General features: G+C 31.2%; 1 protein-coding gene across 1 annotated transcript in view; it reads left to right on the top strand.

The window, feature by feature from the left end:
- Window positions 1-24,203, top strand: part of LOC129980878 (mucin-3A-like) — a 104,202-nt gene that overhangs the window by 40,719 nt on the left and 39,280 nt on the right. Inside the window, exons 3-6 of the mRNA XM_056091328.1 lie at window positions 1,834-1,982; window positions 10,342-10,510; window positions 14,240-14,463; window positions 20,389-20,588. Of these exons, the coding sequence (XP_055947303.1) occupies window positions 1,834-1,982; window positions 10,342-10,510; window positions 14,240-14,463; window positions 20,389-20,588 (742 nt within the window). The remainder of the gene's footprint in view (window positions 1-1,833; window positions 1,983-10,341; window positions 10,511-14,239; window positions 14,464-20,388; window positions 20,589-24,203) is intronic.

Below are 24,203 nucleotides of genomic sequence, written 5' to 3'. Positions count from 1 at the left end.
TCTTTGATATAGCTACAAGGTAATTCAAAATTCAACGCAAATTCCAAGAAAAATACAAACCAAACCATAAAAGAGATTCAAACCAGGTAGGAATTATTGTATCATTGAAAAACTCAATCGAACAAGTTAGAGGATCCAGACTGGCAAACCAGTAAAAGTTAAAAATAAGATTTTTTTTTTTTTTTTTTGCCACGTACACATTACTTTTAAGTGTCCAGTTTTACAATAACTATTGAGAGTGTTCTTTATTCTCAGTTACACAGTTACTCAATGGTACCTGATAGATTGGAAATATCTTTGGAAACTCTTACAGCGATAGTAGAGATTCTAGAAATTAAGTGGGGGTGCCCGCCTTTGTAACACTCACCAAATTGTGCTCGTTTGCTGCATACAGTCAACATTTTAAAAGATCCTAAACTCCAAGTATGGCTCTGACAAACAGCGTCTTTTAACTCATCATATATGGCATGCTCTTGTATATTTTTCTATGTGCTTTTCATTTAGTTTTTGTACTTCCCAAAACCTCTTTCTACGCAGAGTTCTAAATTACTCTTTAGACCTATTAACTAAACCACACTTTGTGCTTTCGAAGACTTCTCTCTACAGTAAATTCTAAATTATTCTTTGAATCTGTCAATTCCAACCATTCATTCTACGATTTTTAACAAGACGCATATGAATTTCTCTTCCATTTCTAACTCGCACGAATAATTTATTCACAAATACTATATATTAAATATGTCTAAAGACTTACCGTTCAGATGAGAGAATTCGACAATTATACACAGGAGAGCACTTAAATTCTTGATATCTAGGATACAACAACAGGATTTAGATACAATAAATTCTTGGATACAGTTTTGGCAGCAGGATTTTAGACACAATAAATTCAATAGAGAAAATTAACTATGTTAGATATACAATAAGGTAAGCCTTTATTTATTTTTTTTAATTCCGGTTTGATGAACAGTTTGACTTTGAAAGCAAAATAACGTTTTGAAGAGAATCTTGAGAGTTCTGTTGTACTAAAAGCAACATCTAGTCACTATTTTGTTTCATTATAATTAAAATGATCCGCTCTTGCGGGTCAAACATATGTTTGTAGGGGGATTTAAAATGTACGAATGGATTCAATAAAATGAAAGAAACTCTATTTACAGAAAAAAGCAAGGGTATGTAATGGTAAATTCAAAATTCTATATTTTTTATATTTAATCTTCATCAATAGTTTATTAAATATAAACTTTGCTGGAAACATGATATAACTTTTTTGCTATCTTATCATATTTGATTTTTTAATAATTGAACAAAATTTTTGTCTCCGTGGTACCGTTCATGTTTGACTTCAGAGGCATCTATGGTCTTCTTGGCGCCACCCAATTGTAATGCCATAGTTGTTCAGTCAACTCGTAAAAGATGTTCCTTTCAGGACTTTTATTGGATTTGACTACAATTATCTTTGTAAAAACGAAACTTTAAAGATATTTTTGTTACTCACCTCCTAATGCATTAGAGATCTATAAATGTCTACACTTAAGCATTCTCAATGAAAACGAATTATTTTAATGTGTGCGGAACTGAATTATTAGGAGGTAATTGAGTGGCCTGATGAAATTTTGTATTTTGTAATAGAGGTGTCATCTAGTAATGAATTTAAAGGAAAAAACAGAATTTAAAATTTTATAATATTATAATTTTTAATTCTAAAATAAAATCTAAATAGTAGAATTTGATAAAATAAAGCAATTTTACTGTTTAATGTACACTAAAAAAGCAATTTTTACCATCTTGTTTTATTATTGATAATAGTTTTCATATGAATTCTTTTATCAGTTCTCGAAGCTCCGGCGAAAGGGCAGATGCCCGAAAATTTCAGCCATGTCATGGAAAATCGGCTGGCTAACGCCTACAGTGAAGCCTTCCGCAGCTGGCTGCCAAAGAAAGAGGGTGCTAAAGAAGCAAAGGACATAATCGTGGTAAAAGTAAGTGTGCATGTGAAAAAATAATCAGGAATTTCAAATCGTCTGTTTTCTAATATACCGCCTTTTAAGGATATCTTCTATTAGTTAGAGTATATCAAAAGTATTTTAATTTTTTCAATTGAACTTGCATTAAATAAAGCAACAAAATATTAGGGACCAATATAGTTTTTCACGTGTGATGGTTTCTTTTTACCAACTGAAAGGTACAGTGATGGCAACTTTCAGTTGGTTTAAACACGAAAACGTCGACATACTTCTAACACCTATCCAAGAATCAAAAAGTTCTTACTATGAAAAAAAACCCATTGATCCAAACATGTAACACTCTGGTTTAGCAAGATGTGATGAAAGTTTGATGCATTGAAATAGCTGTAATCCGTGACGGGTCGTGTGAAATCCAGCATTGGTTTTCTGGGGGAAAGTTTTGTCTTGGTTGATCACAGTAGCTTAGAATTTATAGCTTATGAAATATTCAACACATATAAATCTTCGATATATCATCTCTTGAGTGACCAAACTTTCCTGCAAAACTTCTCCTCCGCTCTCCTTTCAGTTTTTCAAAATTCACTATTGCCAGTACATTTTTAGGGCTTTATCTCAGGTCAACGGCCTTGGCGTGTTCGAACCAGATTTGAAATCTCCAGTCACTGATTATCTGCACCTGTTCGAATCTTCTGAAATGCTTCAGTGTCTTTAAGATATAACTTCAAATGATGACTTGATCCCAACAGTATCGCTCCAATCATAAAATGAAAGACAGAAAACTTGGCTATAACAGATTACAGGATATGCAAATTTTTAAAATAGAATTTTGAATTGAAGATTAGTGACGAGAAAGTGCCAAGTATAAACTTTGGTATGTAAATATTCAAAACAAGAGAAAAACCTTTTCTAAATGATAACAGTATTTCCTTTATAACGCAAATATTGTTTTAAATGATCCGATTACAAATAAATAAATAACAAGTCGTTAATTCCTCTATATTAACGACACCGATCCACCGGCGTCAATCCCTTTCATAATAACTCACCAACGATAGATCGGAGCTTTCTCGGATGCTCTCTAATAAGGATTTCGTTAATTAGAGATTGACGGAAATTGGGAACCTTGGACAAAATCGTTTCATTCACGTAGATAAACATTTTTTTAGCCTCCTCTATCATATTTGCAGTTTTCTGCTTTTAGAATTTCACTAGAAAACGAAAGCATGTATTCTTATCCATTTTTTTTCTTTTTATTTACACATTTATTCAAATTACTCATTGGTTTTGAAATAGAAGTATCAACAAATACTGCGATGTATTAATCCTATATTGCAGAATTTACCTTTAAAGAGAAAGTTGCTTAAATATGTCTAAATATATAAGACACGTAGGAGAGGGTGTTAACTAATAATTTTACATAGTTAAAATGATTTTAACTTCATAATAATAATTAAATAAACTTTAATTGTTTCTTTGTTTAAAGCTCTTCCGTTTGATGTCAATAGATAGATTTAGATAAATGGTTTTAAATTACCGATCATTCATTTTGGAAAGGTAATATTTTAAAAGATATCAATATAGATAACTACAGAATGCCCAAATTATGTTACATAATTAGATAAATATGGGCTGAAATTATATTGCATGATTGAATTTTGATTAATCATTTATATTCCTAGAAATAAGAGGTGAAGAATTTATTAATTTCTTAAGAAAAATAATTAAAACAATTACGTTACTAAATGTGTCAAATATTACAATCAACAGATATCTAAAAAATATTGCATTTTATTTTTCAATTGTAACATCCATTTCAATTCTAAGTTATCTAGAATTAATTTACGGGAAAAGGAAGTATTTATTTACTTTTTTATATCGTATCCTGCGTTTGCTTAAATTAAAAAAAAATGCCATTATTCGTAAAATAACTTCGATCACTTACTTGATATTACTGCATTGTGTCACTCCATGTTTAAAATATTTTACATTCTTTTTTATCAAATTATTAGTAGAAGTCTTCTATTGAATTTGTTCAAATCATTTTAATCACTTTATTTATTCTATTATTTATAATCATAAATGTTATACATAAATTTTATTATAATATACGTGAATTATTTATACATGTTATATGTACATTAGGGTGGAACGAAAAAATCAATTTTTGATTTTTAATTTGTAATAGCGCGGAAAAGTTGGCATTTGGTAGTCTAGTAGGTAGTCTAGTATTCGAGTAGGTCTTGAGGTGCCACAAGGACGTTAAAGTTTCATAACAATGAAACTTTTTGCTACATTTTAAAGTTTTTTTTTTCGAAATAATTCACTTTTGATTTTTAATTTGTAATAGCGCGAGAAAGTTGCCTTTTGGTGTAGATAAAATAAATCATAAATATGAAAAATATTAGAGTATATCTTGAGGTGTCGTAAGGACTGTAAAGTTTCATAAAAACTCCCTTTTTACAACTTTTTAAGGATTTTTGCGATTATGAAATAAAAAGCTTTCATTGGGCATTGTCATTTGAATAAAAGTATAAAAACAGTTTTACTATTATACTGGCATATCACTGAGTCATTTCCGGAGCGGTTGCTGTTGAGGTAAGGTGGAGATTTGTCTGCATCTGGTGACAAGGACAGAGTTGGTTTCAAATCAGTAGCTTTGTCGAGTTTATTTGAGTTGACGTCTCCCCCCGTCTATTGTGTAATTGATTAACTTAACTGATTTGCTATTTTGTGCTTGTGTACTTTATTTTGAGTAAAAATGGCTCAGAATAATTTAATGAAGACTAGACAAATATCGGAGTGTTCTAGTTCTGTGAAATTTAGTGATTTGCTTGAAGTTGAACACACTACTGACGAATCTAGTGCTACTATATTAGACATAACCTCAAAATTGCGTCAGAGAAAGATCCTTCTGTAAGGGAAATATCTGACACTTTAGTTCCATAATAGAACAAATATGGTCAAGAGCTTCTATTCCCATTGCTTCTAGAAAAAGAATTTCACAAATGATAAAAGCTAACTATGCTATTCAGCAGGAATATATGCAGGAATTCTATAAAGTCTAAAAGCAGAAAATGTTCAGATAAATTTGATTCCACCCTCATAGAATTTAGAGAAGAAGCTAGACATTTATTTGATATTGCTGACTTGTATAAAAGAAAAAAAAAGTGCCAGTTATGAAACAAAAATTTCTAAATGATCAATGCTCTAACAGGAAATGGTTAAAGGCAATATTGGTACTGTTACCACAAGTGCTTTGAGGAAGAAAGAAGCAAGAAAGAGTAAAAAACTACAGAAAATAATTAAGTTTAATCAAGAACGCACAAAAATACTTGTGTATCAGAAAAAATTACTGTCGACAATGGCAATGCTGAAGAACAATAGTGTTCTTTATACAAAAGAGGTAAACCAACCAGATCCATCAAATAGATAAGAAGAGATAAAATTACCAGTTGCCTGTGTGGTTTAATATTAAGTTAAAACTTTATACAGAAGGCATCTGAAGCTGAATCAAATAGTATAAGGGACTCGGTTATCAACTTTCCCTGGCTTCCTTGTCACATGCAAGCGGTGAAAAGAGCTGTGAGACTGGTGGCCGAATCGGCTCAATGTCTGTAGTTCAATCGTAAGAGAAGGATACATAAGAGAAAAAAATTATTTCATGTTTGAATATGCCAAAATTTAATTAAAAAAACAGTTTAATGTGACTATGAATTAAAAACAAACATTTTGCAGCTATAGCATTTGTAATCATTAAGGATACAGAAGTAAGAAACGCAAAATCGGACATTAAAAATTTTTTTTTTAATTATTATACTTTGTAATTAATACTTTTTTTCAGTTGTAATGCTTATATACGTATTTAAAATCATCTTTTGTAACATTATATGAACGAAAATTCATAAAAATATTTTATTAAAGTTTATAATTTTTCATTTTTTTTACAATTTTTAAGCTTTTTGCAGCATCTCGAAAGAGTGTTATATTACAAACAGAATTTTTCAAATTTCTTTTTGTACTTAAAAGCTAACTTTTCACCACTATTACCAAAGTAAAATCTAAGAAAAGTTTTAAAAAACCCTTTTTAAAAATGTCCATTTTTTCAATTTTTTGTTACATATTTCAAGCTCTTTTCGGCACCTCAAGATAATGTAATATTGCAAAAAAAAAAAAAAAATATTGCAAAAAAAATAATTTAATATTGTTTTTGAACCTAAAAGGCAATTTTTCCACACTATTCCCAAGCTAAAATCAAAAGAAAAAAAATTTAAGATCATTTTTGTTCTACCCTAATATACATTATGATGATGTACATTTTTATATTTTAGAGTTGAAAGATGTATTCTAATGTTTTGGAAGAACAACAGTTTGCGTATTTCCGTACAGAACAACAATTTTTAGATTCTGTAGTTGTACAATTAAAAGTAGATTTTGTGAATTAACATTTCAGTTGAAAAATTTCCAGTTAACCACTAGGTCGTTACTTAAACTCGCATTACTAAAGTATCGCTCAGTCAATTCAGTAGCTGGGTAAATTGGAATGGCCTTCACGCGTAGGGTAATCCTACTAGGAGCAAGCTCCCGACGTACTTCACCCATTCCACCCAGTGGCACCTCCTCGCCACGATGAGGCAGTATAGCAGGACTTGAGGAGGTATTTATGTAGCCCTTTATGAATGTGACCTCCAACCTCTACGCCTGAGGACAGAGGCCTCTCTTGTGAAATACTGTAATAAACTCATCAGCTATGGGAACCAGAATAGAACCGTTTTCTATCTCAGGAACTGGAACATCAACCAAAAACTGAAAAGAAATAGTCCTTCCCCTCAAGCAGTTCTGCACAATGTAGTTAGTTTGCCACCTTCCTGTCGGATTGAACATTACTCACTGAAGCCGTGTTTCAGCCCTGTCAACGAATTCAAAGGAGTATACTCTCATACTGAACTATTGAACCTTACCAACAACACCGCGTATAACCCTGAGTTTATGAGACAAATGACCTTGGAAACGATCAGTCACATTCCAACAGACGCCCTTCAAATGTACACTGATGGTAGCAGGAGTGAACAGGGCCACTCTGGTAGCAGTATCTTCATCAGTACTCCCACTTCTAAATATTACTTCAAATATAGAAAGTCTGACTACTGTTTTGAGTTCAGTTCTGAGCCTATCGCAATTGTAAATGACCTTAATTTTGTCGAGGGTATTACTGACCCTGATTTTACAACTATATGGAACTCACTGACAGTAGATCCTCAATTCAACACCTTAGTAATCGGAAGGAGGCTGGTGACAGAGCTGGGTTGTTCATCTTGACTTTTATCAATGGACTGTCTAGTTATTTTGAGGTTCATTTCCAATGGGTCCCATCCCAGTTCGGTATTTCTGACAAAGAGATGGTTGATACCCTGGCGAGGGCTGCTGCTCTTTAGGCTCCTTATTCAGATAAGTGTTACACCTTCATTGAGGTTTTCTCGGAACAAAAGAAATTGAAAAAGGACTTGTGGAAACTCTCTCTGTATCACCATTGGTATTCTAGGAAGAGCCCTGGTGGTGCTCTCCTTTTCACGGGTAACAGATGTCTGTCAGTAGACTTGTCTCTCTAGTTTTGCCAGTGGTCACTTGAGGTCTTGGTTTTTAGATTTTCTGGAAGTTTTTGGACTTATGGAGTTGGTTTGACATTGCCATACCAACTAGGGATCAGTAACAACAACAACAACATTTAATTTTCTATAATTGTTAGAGAGTACTGTAAGTATTGAATTATATATTTAAGACCTAAATCTTATTCAGTAAATGCAGCCAATTCCCATGTTTTTATCCGATAGGAAGTACAAATCACATGAGGACAATTAAATGAAGTGATAAAATATTAGAAATAATGCAACTGTAAGTGCAACAGTAGTTATTGCAAATGCCAGGTTTTCATATGACAACTGTTAATGACAAGTTTTAATGAGCTTCTGTGAGTTTTATGAAATTGCTTCTTTTTACCATTTGCTTTAGGACAATAAAATGTATCTGTAAAAAAAAATTCAAATTCGTTTACAATGCATGTCCTTTTACCATCTATCAATCGAGGAAGATGTACCGGCCACTTCCACCACGTGCAAAAGTTTTTTTTCATAGAAAAAAATATTCCCTTACCTTGAGTGAGCAATTTCCCGAAGACAGCAGCACCGATTTAAGATGCCACGAGCATCAGTTTCCCGAAAAATGAAACCGCATTAAATCAATATTCAGATCTGTATTACAATTTGCACTAAACAGAATTCATTTTCGTTTAATTTTCATTTTATTTCCTTAGAATTTTTTGATAATTTCTGCTTTTGCTTACAAATGAAGTTTTACATTTCAATTCATAAATAGTTTATTAAAAAAAATCACCCATTTTTTTAAAAACTCAATTTTTATTAGCCCTTCGATCGCACACAACAAAACATCTTTGCTCCTTTATCACGCATCTTTTCTTTCCCAGACGGTTCCGAAAACTTGATATAGATCTACAGCTTTGGTGGCGAAACCGCCAGTCGAATTTCATTCATCTCGCTTGCGATGCTTTTGAATTATCGCGTTATTGAACACAAGAACGGACAGACGACAGGTGATTTCCCATTGACAAATTCCGTCGAAAACTTTTAAAATGTCAGGATGAATTCAATTTGTCCAACGTTTCCTGTTTTTGAGTCAACATAGTTACAAATAGATATAATTCTTTTCTTCTTTTTGTCTTTTAATTTTTAGTGATTCTTCTGAATTTTGACATCAAATTATTTCACGATAATCATACTTTGATTAGAAGAAACTGAAAAAAATAATAATAAAGGGGAAAATTATCTGATAATTACGAAACACACGATAAAAAAAAACTGAGATATGATTCTAATCATAACTTTATGCATGCCTTTTCACTTTAGATATCCTTATCTCTTCCGTTTAGGTGAAATGGAAAAAAAAATTTTTTTTCCTCTGTCACCTTTTATAATTGTTGATTTTTTTTAAAAAATTAGTTCCATGAATTAGGGTTGTCATCCAATCGAATGCTTTTATTTGAAAGAAGGCTTAACACTATTTCATTGAATTTTTTTAGTAAATAATTTTTCAATCAATTTTTCGTCTATAAGATAAGTTCGATCTATGGTGATGATCTATTGCGCATAAATATCGGACATTCTTAATCCCTGTTCTTGACTAATTCATTGAGAGAAAGGTAAATATTGCCATGTATATTTTTAAAGTTTTTTTTTTTTTCCTAAAATAAATATTTCAATCGTGTTTTAATCAAAATATAAATGAATAGCCTACGATTAAAGATGTGAAATATTTTCGGTTCACTTTTCTCTTGATGTTTTTTTTTAATTAATTAAAGTGGTCTTTTCAAGTACTATCCTTCTGTCTTCATCCTTTTATGGAAAGTATGCAATCAAACTATGCAAATGGAAAATTTTATTACATCTGTCGCATCTCAATCATTAAAAATAACGGTTCCATCATCAGTGTGTCAGGGAATTTAAATTTCTTTCTTTTAGCTTGAATTTGGTTATCAGAAGCAAAACAGATGTTAAAATCAGCACCGTGAGAGATGGCAATAAGAAAATGTCGTAAATCCCAGTTTCAGCTTGAAAAGTTATATATTATATAATATTTTTCCAAATTAATTAACTTTCTCCACTTTTCAAGCTTTTACCAAGAGTACAATGAAACATTTAAAGAAAATTTTTTAAAAATTCGATGTTCTTGAAATTTTATTTCTGTAAAGAAGCACCTCGATGATCATAATAAATGCAATAAACGAGGAAAAATTCTTAGGGGAATGTAACATTGTTTGATATAATTTATTCTCAATCATTTTTTAAACTTTCCAAACCTCTTTTCATAATTATTAGCATGCAAATAAAAATTACTTGCAAATTTGTTAAACAATTCTGAATCATTCAAATGTAAAAAATATTTTACATCTTTTATTTAATTTGTGCCATGTTTGCAAAAAAGATCATTTTACAGTCGGATTTTCACTCTTTTCCTGATGTACTAGGGTTGTAAAATTATTTGTAGTTGTGTTTTTGCGAAGATAATATAATTTTTAATATTTTTAGAATTTCATTATAAATCAAGCAATTAATTTTCATTAAATGCTATGTTTTCATGTAAAAACTTTATCTGACGGGAAATTGATATAATATTTCATAATAATTTCCATTGTAAATTACATTAAAGATTAAAAATGTGAAAATAATTACATATGTAAAGGTATATATAGAAAAGGAGCATATATATATATATATATATATATATATATATATATATATATATATATATATATATATATAGGCAATAAAAAAAATCTGATTTCTGCATTCTCTACTCATTTCAGATCCTTAGTGTGACAGACGACATTTTGCTGAGGCAGCTGGATATCGTGTACGTCGTAGAAAAAGGCGGTTCCCTCGTGCCCGCCGCTGTTGCAGCCGAATATCTCAACTCTTTACGGTTTGAGCAGCTGAGGGAATTTCTGGGATATCATGCCATCGAAAAGGCTAGACGTAAGTATTTAAACTGTATCTGCAATTCCCACAAAGCTAGCTTGCATTTTCAACTATTTACTTATTTTATACGGCTTTTCCTCTCTCGCTCAAAGCGCTAATTGAAGGCTGGGCTGCTTTTGTTGTAATAGATAAGTAGGTTACTTGAAACCTATTTACACACAGTAAGTCAATTTCTTAAGAGAGTAAAACGCTGGCTGAAAGGTTATGCTATTTTACTGCAATAAGCAAGTTTTCTTCATAACCGAATTTTACACAACCAGTTTTCCAACAGTTAATATTCGAAGAAAGGTACGGTTTCAAAACATTTTTTTTTTATCAAATAGGTGAATTTTGACCATTTTCTTACTGAGTGTGAAGTGAAAGTCCATATTCCGAATTTAATATATTCCGAAGCAGTCAGAAAATGAAGAATTTCGAAGAAGTCAGAACAATATAGGAAAACATTCTGAGGTGCTTTTCTAAATAAACCTTAGGATAGCTTTGTATATCACAAATCGCTCGCATAAAATCACCGTCTGTTTATTTTCATAAAATATAGCTGATCTGTGAACATTTTTTCTGTTTGGCTATACATCCGAAATACTGATTTGCAGCATGCGTGATCAATGACAGGAGCGAAAAATTACTCCAGACAAAAGTGAAACATCATCGTGTCAATTCATTTTAACCTGTTCTGCAAGGAGATATGTATTTATAAAAACCATTAAAAAGATTACCCACATCTTTTTCTTGTATAGATTTGTCGAATTCGTTATTTACAATTTGCGATTAAACATTATTGTTCTTATTTATCGTTTAATAGAAAGCTGGCAAGAGCATTCCTTTTGCCAACGTTGGTTTCTGTTATAATTCCTGCTGTTATTGCCAGTCAAGCAATAACAGCAGGAATTATAATCCGAAGCAAAAAAAGTTTACGCCTAATTAAAATTTTAAAAAATATCTTTTTTGTAAGAGTTTTTTCATGCTGGACATTTTTATCTGATTTCCAAATTTTTTTTAAAAAAATTACTTTTTAGCGATATGATATGGTTAATTCTAGTGATGACAATTAACACCTATCCATATATGTGCTCTGCATACTGTCTTTGGTCTACATGGCAGAGCGTGCTTAAGAAAATGCAATCGCTTAAAATGTATACTGTTATTTTTGGTTTGTTGAATAGTCCGCTAATTATAAATAAATAAATGTAATACTTAAAAATGAACGAAATATTTTTCTGGAGTGCTTTTTACAATGTTTAGAAAAATAAATAATTTATAAATTTTTATGCCTCAACGTGAAGTTATAAAATCAGTCCAATGAAGACACATTTATGCGAAGCCTAGTGACAAATATTATGTAGTTAAAATAAAGAATGTCAAACAAACTGAACCCAAAGGATAAATGAAGTGCTGAAAGCAAGAGTCATCATTTTCGCTAAATTGAGGTGAAAAATATGGCATTTTCTTCCATCCCAAGAGGAAAAAAAAAAAAAAAAAGTGATTATAGCCTTTACAGCTACCGAATTTCTCAATTTCAATATTTATGAAAAGTGAATCAATTTAAAGTGTTGTGACGCTCCGCAGATCGAATTTTTGGCAAGCACAAGCATCTCTACGAGTAGAGTAAAGCATTGTTTGAAAATATATTCTAATTTTTAGGATCCTATGCATTGACTACAAAAGTATACATATATTTTTATAATATATTTTAACTGCAATAGTAGGTCTATTTCTTTATAAGTCTGTTTATGTATATTTTGATTATAAAAATATATAGTAAACTCTCAATTATCCCAAAACTAAATGTATCCCAACATGTTATAAAAATATTTAATCGCAAATAAAAAGAGAAATTATTTGTTGCCAACCCAACCCCCAAAAGAAAGACTTTCCTTGAACGGAGCTGAAGCAAGTAGTTTGTAAGAACTTTGTTTGTGTCCGTATTGGGGGCATTTTGAGAATAATCCGTGATTAAAGGGCAATCCAACAGCCCTTTAATCACGGAATCACGGACAATCACGGACAGAATTTATGCCATACCATTTGGGAAACAATTCTTAAAGGGTTAACAATAGCTAAGATCCGAAAGTGGTTGAAAAGGCAAAGTACTTAAAGTGTTCTATCATCGAACTATTGAAGGAATCCTCGTTTATTCCGAATCTGATGAGGTTTTGCATTAAGTTCAGAAAATCAAGTACAAGAAAAACACTTTTAGCATGATGGGAGCTTTTAGGGTAATTTTCTCAAATCGTTTGTAAAATAAAAGCCATTTAGTTGTGAAAATGGAATCTACAATGTTTAAGGTGAAACATAATATATGCATTAATAATTTTCCAGTGATAAACTCTGATTTCACAAAAAAAAAAAAAAAAAGAAAGATATGCACAATTTTGGTATGAATAGTCCGAACTTTGATTTAGCTCCAAATGATAATCAAGATGATTTGTAGATGACTCCAAATTGAATGATCAAGCTGGGGCGGCCTTCCACGTTTTTGATCCATAGAAATCGGAATAGCGCCTTTATTTTCTGGCCAATCACAATTCGGTTTTTCAGCCAGAATTCATTGCATTAAAAGAAAGAAATAAAATAAAAAATAAATAGAGAAATAGGAAAAATAAAAACTGACAGCTTCAATTTACTAAAAGTTCTTCAAAAATTCAAACCAAAAAATAATCTGAGTTGCGGGATTGCTCCGTCTTCCTACTTTGGGTTAAAACCAACATCGGAATAATCGGTTATGAGGCAGCAGATAAAGCTGCAAAAATTGGCACTGCCTAGTATAAATATTCATTTAAAAATTCCAGAAAGAACTTTCAAAACTATATGAAAAAATTTGGTAAATAATGAATGACAAAAACCTAGGGATATTGAAAATAAAGAAGGATTCACATATGAAATATTTAAGGAAGATAAAATTTCCAGATTCTTAGATAATAGTTTATTAACCAAGCAATAAGTATAATCGTGTTTTTTCCAAATATCTGTGCCATTTTCAACCTTAAAAGTTTTCAACGGCCGATTTAGCGAAAATATCAATAACGACATCAGCCACTACATGTTCTTTTGTCCACCACTGCAAAACAACAGTATAATAATTTTTATACTGCAAAATAACCGTATAAAAATGGGAGAGTCTTTTTCTGAAGTTATGAGTACGAAAGAATTGATAAATGAAAAATCTAGACCTCTGGCTTACTCCATCGAATTTCGAACTGAACACTCTTTATCATTCATACCAGTTTCTGAACATTTCTGCTTTTCTTGTTAATTTCTTTCCTCTTTTAATTTATTTGTCTTTATTTTATTTATTTACTTTCTTCTTCATCACTTTGTTTTTATATTTTATACAACATTTATTATTTTGTATAGTATGAGATGGAGGGTGTGCTACTTGTATCCCTTTACCAGTATTTTTCTTTTCTTTCTTTCTTTCTTTTTTTTTTTTACATTATCTTCTCGATTGTCGCATCCAGTTCATATCTTTATGTTACTTAGGGAAACAATGTTTTTTTACCATTAAATTCTAAATATTTAATTATTGTTAGATAAGGGTATACCGATGCAATGCCGCTGTTGGCACACATCATTTAATCAATAAAAAAATCCAGTTCAAAAGAAAATCAGGAGTCAGCGTGTGTGGTTTCAGATAATTGTAATTCCATGTTTTTACGAATTTTAAATTTTTAAGTATAACTTGTAAAGAGTAAGAGATAATTTCTAACCTTCATTCATATATTGCAGCCTATCGTCCTCCTGGCAATGACGTGAGCAGGCCCGTGGGCTCCCCGCTTCCCGTGCTAGCCATCGTGGGTGGCGTGCTGTTGGCTCTCCTGTTCATCTTCTGTGGCGTCTGCCTCTACTGCCGTTGCTGCAGGCCGAAACCCGCGCCCTCGACACCGGGGTCCTCCGCCAGTGGTTCGCTACAGAGGTCACTCTCTAAATACGGGCAGCACAACAGAAAACACGTGAGTTTCGCTCATCGCCGCAACTCATTTCCCAAACGAAAAAAGCTTTCTCAGGAAATGAAAAAGCTTCATCTAAAAAATAAAGTATCGTTATTACTGCTAAATTTTAAATCCCATTTTTTTTTTTTTGTCTTGCTTAGTTGTTTTTTTAAATATTGAGCGAGCACAAAGTGAAATGGTCTATTTGAAGCATTCTGCAGTTGAAATTAATGGCTGCACATTGAGTACTCCAACAATCTGAAAGCTTCTCCAGCTACTTTGATATGGCAACATATGCAGCAATATGAGCATCGATGCGCTTTCATCTTCTGCCAGGTTGAACAATTAAATTTTCATTTTTTTTTTCTGTCAAAACATTTATTTTACTAATTGTGGTTACTGTGCGTCCACACTAATTTTGAATCTAAATAAATTCGTGGATAACAGCTACAATGTTACCATGACACTTTTTTAAAGAACCCACTAGCGCGATATATTGTAAATGCATCGCAGTTATTACAACGGATGTCCAAATGAAAAGGTACGAAACGACATTGTGGGTATAAATGAAGACTTTATTCAAAACATACACCATAGGGCTGAGCACAATGATCCAATTAATTAACGAGCTGAAGGATTCCTTGTTCCCAGAATTCCTGCGGCCATGACGAGACCCAATCCTTCACAGCGTCCTTGATTTCGCAGTCCGAGTTGAAGCGTATTCTACTTCTGAACATGAAGCAGGAATTTATGATAGTAGCTACTTCATTTTTAGTATTTTTATATATCCAATTAAAACATATCAATGGAAAGATACCTTCATATGTAGATTTTGGAACTGTTTTCATGGCAGAATTGTATATTCCATATTTTGAATTGTATACGAACTCATTTCATTGTCGGTCTTTAATTACATCTGCAGGAAATGTCAACTCATTTTATGATCACCCTATACATTAGAACGGAATTAAAATCCTGATGATATGATTGATTTCATGATTTAGGAAATTAAAATGCCTATTTGACGAAAAATTGACAAATACGAAAATCAGTTGATAATATAAAATAATTAAGCCAAATAAAATTGTGGCTTTAACACTTTGAAGCAAACACCGTTAATCCTTTATTTACCTCCGTACTTAAAAGTACCGTATAAATTTGGCTGATATCTTTGTAATATGTTTTCTAACTGTTTTTAAAAAGAACGCGAAAAGTGTAGCAGTAGACATCATCTAAAGTTACAAATTAAAAATATTTAATTATTTATTGAATTAAATCATTTTAATTCACTAAAAAGTTTTTTCTCTCTTTCTTGGACTTGGAAAGTGTTTTCCCTCTTTCTTGGATTCACTAATGGTGCAAAAATAAAAGTTAAAAAATGGTAAAATAATTTGATAAATGGTAAAATAATTTGGTAAATGAAGTGTTAAAACTCAGCTATTTCGTCTAATTTAACACAAAACTTTTTTTAAAAAAAAAAAAAAAAAAAAAACCCCAGCATAACAGCTTTTATTTAAAATCATGAATGACTAGAATTAAACTACCAGAAAAATCGCAAGTTTGATAATTAACGTGACCTTCTGATACGCAGGTGCTGCCTTAATACTTTCTTACAAAAAGCATTACGATTGCAAGAGTCTCTCACAATGAATGTTTCAGTAAGTTTGAATTCGGTCATTCTTCGCTATCTTTTCAAAATTCATTGCAGACAACTTTTCATTTACAAATTTCTCCACTTTTAAATCAGCAGGATTTTTTTTTTTTTTTTTTTTTTTTTTTTTTTTTTTTTGCACTTGTTGTAAAGAGGGTAAATGGTAATTCATTTATGTTGAATAAAATTGAACAATCCATTAGAATTTACTTCCTATAGAAACTTCAAGTTGTCTGGCGACGCCGTTATTACAACCCTTTTAACTATTGTTTTATCCGATTAAACAGATTACAACTTAAACGCTTTACATTTTTATGCAAAATATTTAATCAATTTTCTTTAATTGCGAGAACGATCCGCACGAGCAAGATATAAATTCTGGTTCTGAAAAGAGAGCTATCTCTTGCGGTCTTTCTTACTCTCCTTCTTTAACTGGAATTGAAATCTTGTCTTTAAGGCCATATTTCGATAGTAAATATTTTCCCTTAGTCTGATTTTGCGATATAAGATTTTCTGAAGAATATTTTGGGAAAATCTTATTTATATTCGATATCTTCAACCATACTTGAAGAATTCAAAATGTGTCTCATTACTTTAGAGGAAAGTTTATTAGTTTCTTTTTTCTACACTGTTTTGATATTATTATTTCATTCTTTCGCTTTTGAATTTCAATAATTTTCCTAATGTTCTGCTTGTTTAATGTCCAAATGTTTACTTACCATCCTCCGATAGGTTCTTTGATCTGTAAAAACTTTTCCAGCTCTAAGTTAAATAATTTTGAAAGAACAGATTAAAAACTCTTGCATTTATATTATGATCCATTGAAGAATAATTTTTCTATTGGTTTTTTTAAGTGATAAACTTCAGGTGAAAGATTTATTTTAATTTGCTAGGATTTTCTTAATAAATCAAGTTATTATTTATAATGTCTCTTCCTTTATGTAATACTTGTCAATTTGTTACAATAGATGTACTTTTTTTTCACTTATAACCGCCGATATTTAAATAATAGCGAACTGAATTCTTGTATGTTTTTTTTTTTTTTTTTTGTTCTTATTCTTTATAAGTCGCATATTTCATCCAGTGAATAATCTCTTCGAAGGCTGTCAGTAGCCTATTATTTTCAAAGATTCGATGTGCTGGTCATATGTCATCCGATCGTGTTTCTGTGCATTCCGTGAAACATGATATGGCAATTAAATTAAATGTACGCAACAAAATTATTGCGATATCCAATTAGGAAGCACAGCAGAAAATGAATTATATATGCAAAGATAATTGAAAGAACATACCGAAGAGTGCAAGCTGGCAGATCCAAAACCAGCAACTAGCAGCTAGCTTGGACACTAGCATTCCTGTCTTGAAACACGAATCCCTCGATTGCCAATGTCACGTTAAACGCCAGTCTTTTGATTTATCTAATTTGACTTCAATCTAGTTTAATTTCAAACATTCATGGTTTCAAACGAGAACTATTTTTGTATTTGTATTTTTGTAAGTTTGTACCAACTTAGACGAAATAGCTAAAGTTTAAAGTTATTTGTGCAGCCAAGGAAATATAATTTAGCTAAGATTTTATATTGTAAATAGATTTCAAATAGGCAATTTTTTCATATATATATGTAATGATATTTTAAACTCTTAATTTCAATTTAATTAATTTCCAAAGTTTTATCTTAATTGAGCCCATAGTAAGTTCATTCTCTAATTTCGTGATCCAATTCCACTGTCTCTACTTAATTAATTCAAGAGAAGCTTTATAAAATTGCTGAATCGGCTAAACGCCGACACTTTCACACGCTCGGCGTGAAGGGGTAAAAAATGATCAGTAAGCACATTCTTTTTAAAAGATAACTGTGTTTCCCTTACATGAGATTGACATGCGTCAGAAATCCCTATCAGAATCTTAATAATATATTAGCACTGTGGAGAAATATTTTTCCTATCAAAATCTAAGGTTATATAAGACGAGGGATAATTTATTTCGCCTCTTATTCCCCACTTCCGCTTTTGTCCCGCGTATACATGCATATATATATATATGCATGTATTTTGAAGACAATGAAGAGACTTTTTATCTTTTTAAATTGTTTTTAATCCATCGGGAAAGCATAATTATTTACAACCAAAGACGCGGACATTGAGCGTCGGCCACAGCGCGGGACAAAAGCGGAAGTGGGGAATAAGAGGCGAAATAAATTATCTCTCGTCTTATATAACCTTAGATTTTGATAGGAAAAATATTTCTCCACAGTGCTAATATATTATTAAGATTCTGATAGGGATTTCTGACGCATGTCAATCACATGTAAGGGAAACACAGGGATCTTTTAAAAAGAATGTGCTTACTGGTCATTTCTTACCCCTTCACGCCGAGCGTGTGAAAGTGTCGGCGTTTAACCGATTCAGCAATTTCATAAAGCTTCTCTTGAATTTATTAAGTAGAGACAGTGGAATTGGATCACGAAATAAGAGAATATTTTAGAATGAAGTTACTATGTGCTAAATTAAGATAAAATCTTGGAAATTAATTAAGTTGAAATGAAAGTTTAAAATATCATTACATTTTTCCCGATGGATTAAAAAGAATTTAAAAAGATAAAAAGTCTCTTTACTGTCTTCAAAACAGCATTCTGCTTCATATAAAATAATGCTTATATATATATATATGCTTTTATATATATATATATATATATATATATATATATATATATATATATATATATATATATATATATATATATATATATATATATATATATATATATATATATATATATATATATATATATATATATATATATATATATATATGAGAGTTTTAATTATTTAATTGTGAGCACTATTAAACAACATAAGTTGTACAAAGTGAAATTGTGCTGCCATAAAACTATAGCTAATAATTTGAATTTGATATTAATAATATCACCTATAAATTACCAATAAGCAAGCAGTAAAAGAATTTTTACAGGAGATTTTGTGATGATTTGACTTCCAGTCAATCTAAAATCCGCATTCTCATGAATTATAGTTCGTAATTTACAGATATTTTTTAAATAACTACTTTCTTTCCAATGTCCGTTATAGCGAAAGAATAAGAGAATTCAAAATTACAAAATGAGTAAACTGTAATTGCAAAAAGTTTCTACAGAACTTCTAACTCGTTTTAAAATTAATACTATAGTACACAAAAAAATATTACAAACTTACACTTCATAAATATAAAACAAATGATATTACTCTAAAAGATTTAAAATATCAATGATATTTTCTTCAAGAGATCTTGCAATATGTCGAATAGAAAAGTCAATGTTTTAAGCTTCTGTTATTAAATTGCTCAAATTTCTTCCTTATCATTTGACAATAAAAGTGTTTTGAAGTTTCCTAATAATTGCTGGGGCATTTAGCTAATTTGAACAAGTATTTTGGGATTATTCGCTATTTTTTTGACGGTCCAAAGCTGCCTCATTAGTCTGTTACCCGGGGAAAGTGATCTTATAGCAAAATTCTGAATAGCACAGAAGCTACTATAGACTTCAGAATCCTCCTCATAACTCCCGCGATGTATCTAATCTTTCGCTCCTATTTAAATTTACACGGCATATTTCGCTCAACAGTGGTGTGGATGAAAGCAAAGGCAAGGCTGATGTTACCGCCTGTCAACGGCAGAGCGTTGTGAACTTTAGCGATGAACTGCTCACTGCGATTTAGCTGATTCCAAACGAAGTGCCAATGAGGACCTCCTAAAAATCCACCACGCTTATATTGCTATATGTAGGAATTTCGTCTGACTGTTACCTCAGCTTATGCCTAGGCATTTCAACTATTCTTTGGCCTACAAGCTTTCACACTCTTCCCTTGTTTTTTCCGAAATCTCACAAATCAATTTTTTTTATCTATTTTCTGAGATTCGTTGATGCTGTGGTGGTGATAGTTGAGGCTTTCTTGATCGTGTGTGCAAGACCCAATTCCACCGGATTTCTTCCGTGCCTTGTTCATATCAAAACTATCCGAGTCAAAAATCCTCTGCCTGGAGTGGAGCGCAAGTTTTGAATTGCAATCAAGTATTATCTGATAGCAATTTACTAAATAAATATTCCGTTCTCCAAAAAGTCTTCACTTAGCTTTAAAACGTGAGAATCCTGATATCGATCAGTCTAGTGCTTTTGCTACAAATGTTAGCAAAAACCAACGGATATTCATTTCCTTGTTTGAAGATGTGTTTACTTGATTAGTGACTGCGATTTCGCTGTCAGTGGCTGTCCGATATATGATCGTTCAAATGTTTTTTGCAGCTATTTCGTGAGATGACTCACCAATTGACAGCTGAAATGGCTGCTCAAATCAAACATGGATCTACAGCGCCTGATGCCTATTTCCCAGAAAAGTCAACTCTTTCTGGCCGAAGTCTACCAGCGCTACCTCGAGAATCCGAAGATTCAGAAAAAAAAGCAGATACCTCGATGAAGATGCTGAAAATCTTAGAAAATAAAGAGTAAGTTTTGGGTCATGCTATTTTTAATTTATTTTATTTTATTGCATCCCTAACAAGAAAACGTCTGGCATCTGAAGCAAATGATCTTATACTTGCATTATGAAATAAAATGCAACACATATTCAACACTGATAATTAATTCCCAAATTATGGTATTGCATTAAAGCACGATGCATTGTTTCTCCTTTTATATTTTATGCAGACGCCTTCCCGTCTCCTTAAAGGGCTCGACATGCGAGGATGCGCAACTAAAACGTACATTTGTGTATGAAGAGCACAAAAAAGGAGTCAATTTTTATTGTTTTTCATGTATAATATTTTTTTTTTTTTTTTGAAATGACGAATAATATTACAGTGATGACATTAACCCTTTAGAGGAATAGAAGTTGCCATAGAACAGGATACAGAATGGATGCTTCAAACGCATGGATCCCACACCGAGGAACTTGAAATCCATGCTTCTCGAAGAATTTTAAAAGATGGCGCTCCATACCAGCCCTTAATTCTTTAGATATTCCAGCGAATCGGTCACTGGACGGACATTGAATAATCTCATAACATAGACAGTAGGCATAATGTTGGCCATCATTGCATCGACCCTCTGAGTTTGTTGCCATTCCAAAGGAACATGGGTTCATTCAAAGAAGTCATAGCGAAGAATTCTAGGTTTTCAGATTCGCATTCTAAAATCAAACATTGAGTTGAAAAATAAGACTTACATCACTCTTATACTTAATGAAACAACATTGATATCTGATATTAAAAATAAAATTCGTAAACTGTTTACTGTTTTAGAGTGATAGTTAGTTCACTGCACTTCTTAAAACATGCCCAAATCAAGATATAAATCTTTCGAATAATTACCATTTTGAACTGGGCGGCAAATTTTAAGATTAGATTCATGATAAAGCAGTTTCTCGTTGTCTAACGATTTCCTAAATATGGATGAATTTGATGACTCTCAAAAGGTTTGGATGTTTTAATTTAATCCAGATAACAGTTGTTTATTTTAATAATTTCAAACTTTTCCTTATTTTATATTGTTTTTCCGAACTTTCATTTAGATCAATTAATCCTTTTAAAAAGGATTTTTAATCATTAGAATTAAATTTGTCTCTAATCTGTGATAAACTTTCGCTGATATTTCTAATTAAATTAGGAAAATATTTTTATCAAAAAGATTGCTTTAACTCATTCTAGTCTGAAATATATATGTAACTATCGCCATTACATTTTACTATTCTATTGAATATAGAGTTTTTGCTATCTGAAGCAGTGTGATCCATTTTTTCCCTTCTTTTTTTGAGAGCTGCCTTGAATATAAAAGAAGTGTTGTTCGGTGGATGTTCGGTTAACAAATATCATCTGTTTCAAGATATTAAACTATCGACAATTCACCATAGTTTTTGCAAATGCAATCAGTTGGTTTAAAAAATTCTTCAAAAATTATTTTATTATATAATTTCTGAACATGCTTATGAATATGAAATTGCAATAATGCGTGCTTAGGCAGTCTTGCATTTTCTCCATTATTTTTTTTCGCTTTGAAGTATTGTCACAAATATATCAAAATATCGTATGTCAAAGTTGTCATAACCTTTTATTGATCCAAAAAGATTTAATATGTGTGCGAGTCAAATCTTCTCGCAAATTTTCGTATATGATTTATGCTTGCTACATGTCACAAACTACAACAAACTTGCTACATGTCGCTGGTAGCGTGCATTTTGACTTACGATATTTTGATATAATAGAGCAATTCGTCTCATGTGAATTCTTTTTTCCTTCCTCTCTGAAATTGAACCTATCTTTGCAGAAATCCTCGATCTTACTGATCACGACCCCATTCAGGCACGTGTGATGGCGGTTTACATGCCAGGGACATAATGTATTGTGACAACTTTAGTGCATATATATATATATATATTGCATATATACATCAGAGGATAAAAACTTGTTCCTCCGAACTATTTTTTAATTAAACTTAAAAAAATTAAGTGGAATTTTAATGTTTTTCAACTCTAACTCCCGAAATTATCACACCACAGAAAGGATTTTCCATCATCTTATTTTTTTATTTATACTTATCATTTTGTCTCATATATATATATATATATATATATATATATATATATATATATATATATATATATATATATATATATATATATATTTCTGATCAGTTACGAACATTTTAAATATATTTTGCAGCAGTATATCTATATTTATATAAAGCTCAATGTGTGTGTGTGTGTGTTGGCGCTCTACAGGCCCGACCGTTTGACCTGCAGCTACAAAATTTGGTATATGTATACCTTGGAGGTCGGGAATGTGCACTGGGGCCCTTTTTTTGAATTTTTAGTTAGAATTTTAATTATTAATTAAAAACTAACTTTCCCGCCAAAAAAATCTTCTCATTTTCCCCACCGCCAAATCAGTAATGCTTCAGATTTTTTTCCAACACTATGAGGCTAGGCTTAAGATTTTTCGACCGATTATTTCAAACGATTCTGTTTATTTTCTTAATGTTTGATGCATTTAAAATTAAACATTGTTAATTCGTCGATCTTTCATATTCATTCTGAAGTACTTTTGAATTAAAATAAAACAGAATAAAGGAAATTAAAAACTTCTAATCTGCATAGCGTTACCCCAACTGGCGTAGAAAAATTCATGCATTTGCGTTACCGTAACTGGCGTTGAAAATTTACGCATGCGCATTGTGTTCTGATTGTTGACAAATATTATCAACGGATGCGGATTTGATTTAAATTATTTTTATTTTAGTTGGATGCTTTTATAATTAAATTGTATTCATGTTAGTTATATATTTTTTGTATATGCTTATAATTTTAAGTATATCGTTTTTAAGTAGTTTTCTTAACCTGTTTTCAACCGATTATTTTAAACGATTCGTTTTGTTTTCTTATTTATCGTTTTATTAATGCATTTAAAATTAAACATTGTTGATTAATCGATCTGGTCATGGTGAATCTGAGAAAATTTTGTTGACAAATTCTTGAGATATTACATAAATTAAGAAAGATATTCTTTAGTGCCCATAAAGTTTAAACGTTCAGTGACTCTGTTTTCAGTAATCATATTACAAAAAAATACTTGGTTTCAGTAAAAAATATTATTATATTAATTGCAGATTCATCCTTTCCACTTTAATTTAAAGCATAAATTCTAGGGGAGCTAACAGAAAATTAGAGAGATACATATTACGTTATGACTGAAGGCCTTTATAATATTATGAGTGAATTATATGACTATCAAAATTTGAAGTTTTAAAATATTTTGATGAAGAAACTATTAAAGTAGGAATTGCATAAAATATTTAATTATTAAAATTTTAACGAACATTAAGATTGGTGAACCGGCTGGTCGCCAAAGGCGGCTAGTTTAATATAAAGTAAAAACCTTGCATGAATACGTTATCCGTTCACGAGAAAAATTACCTTTTGTCAATGTGTTGCCAAGATGTTGACAAAAGCTCAGATTAAAAGATTAAATTAACTCTCATTAAAAACCAAATTTAATTTATTAGGTGGCTCAATTTTTATCCAATGTTTATATAAAATGAAATAAATATTACACGTGTGGGGGTAGGGA

Source organism: Argiope bruennichi, chromosome 8 (genome assembly GCF_947563725.1).
Source record: "Argiope bruennichi chromosome 8, qqArgBrue1.1, whole genome shotgun sequence".
NCBI lineage: Eukaryota > Metazoa > Arthropoda > Arachnida > Araneae > Araneidae > Argiope > Argiope bruennichi.
This window is presented reverse-complemented; position numbering and strand designations above follow the sequence as displayed.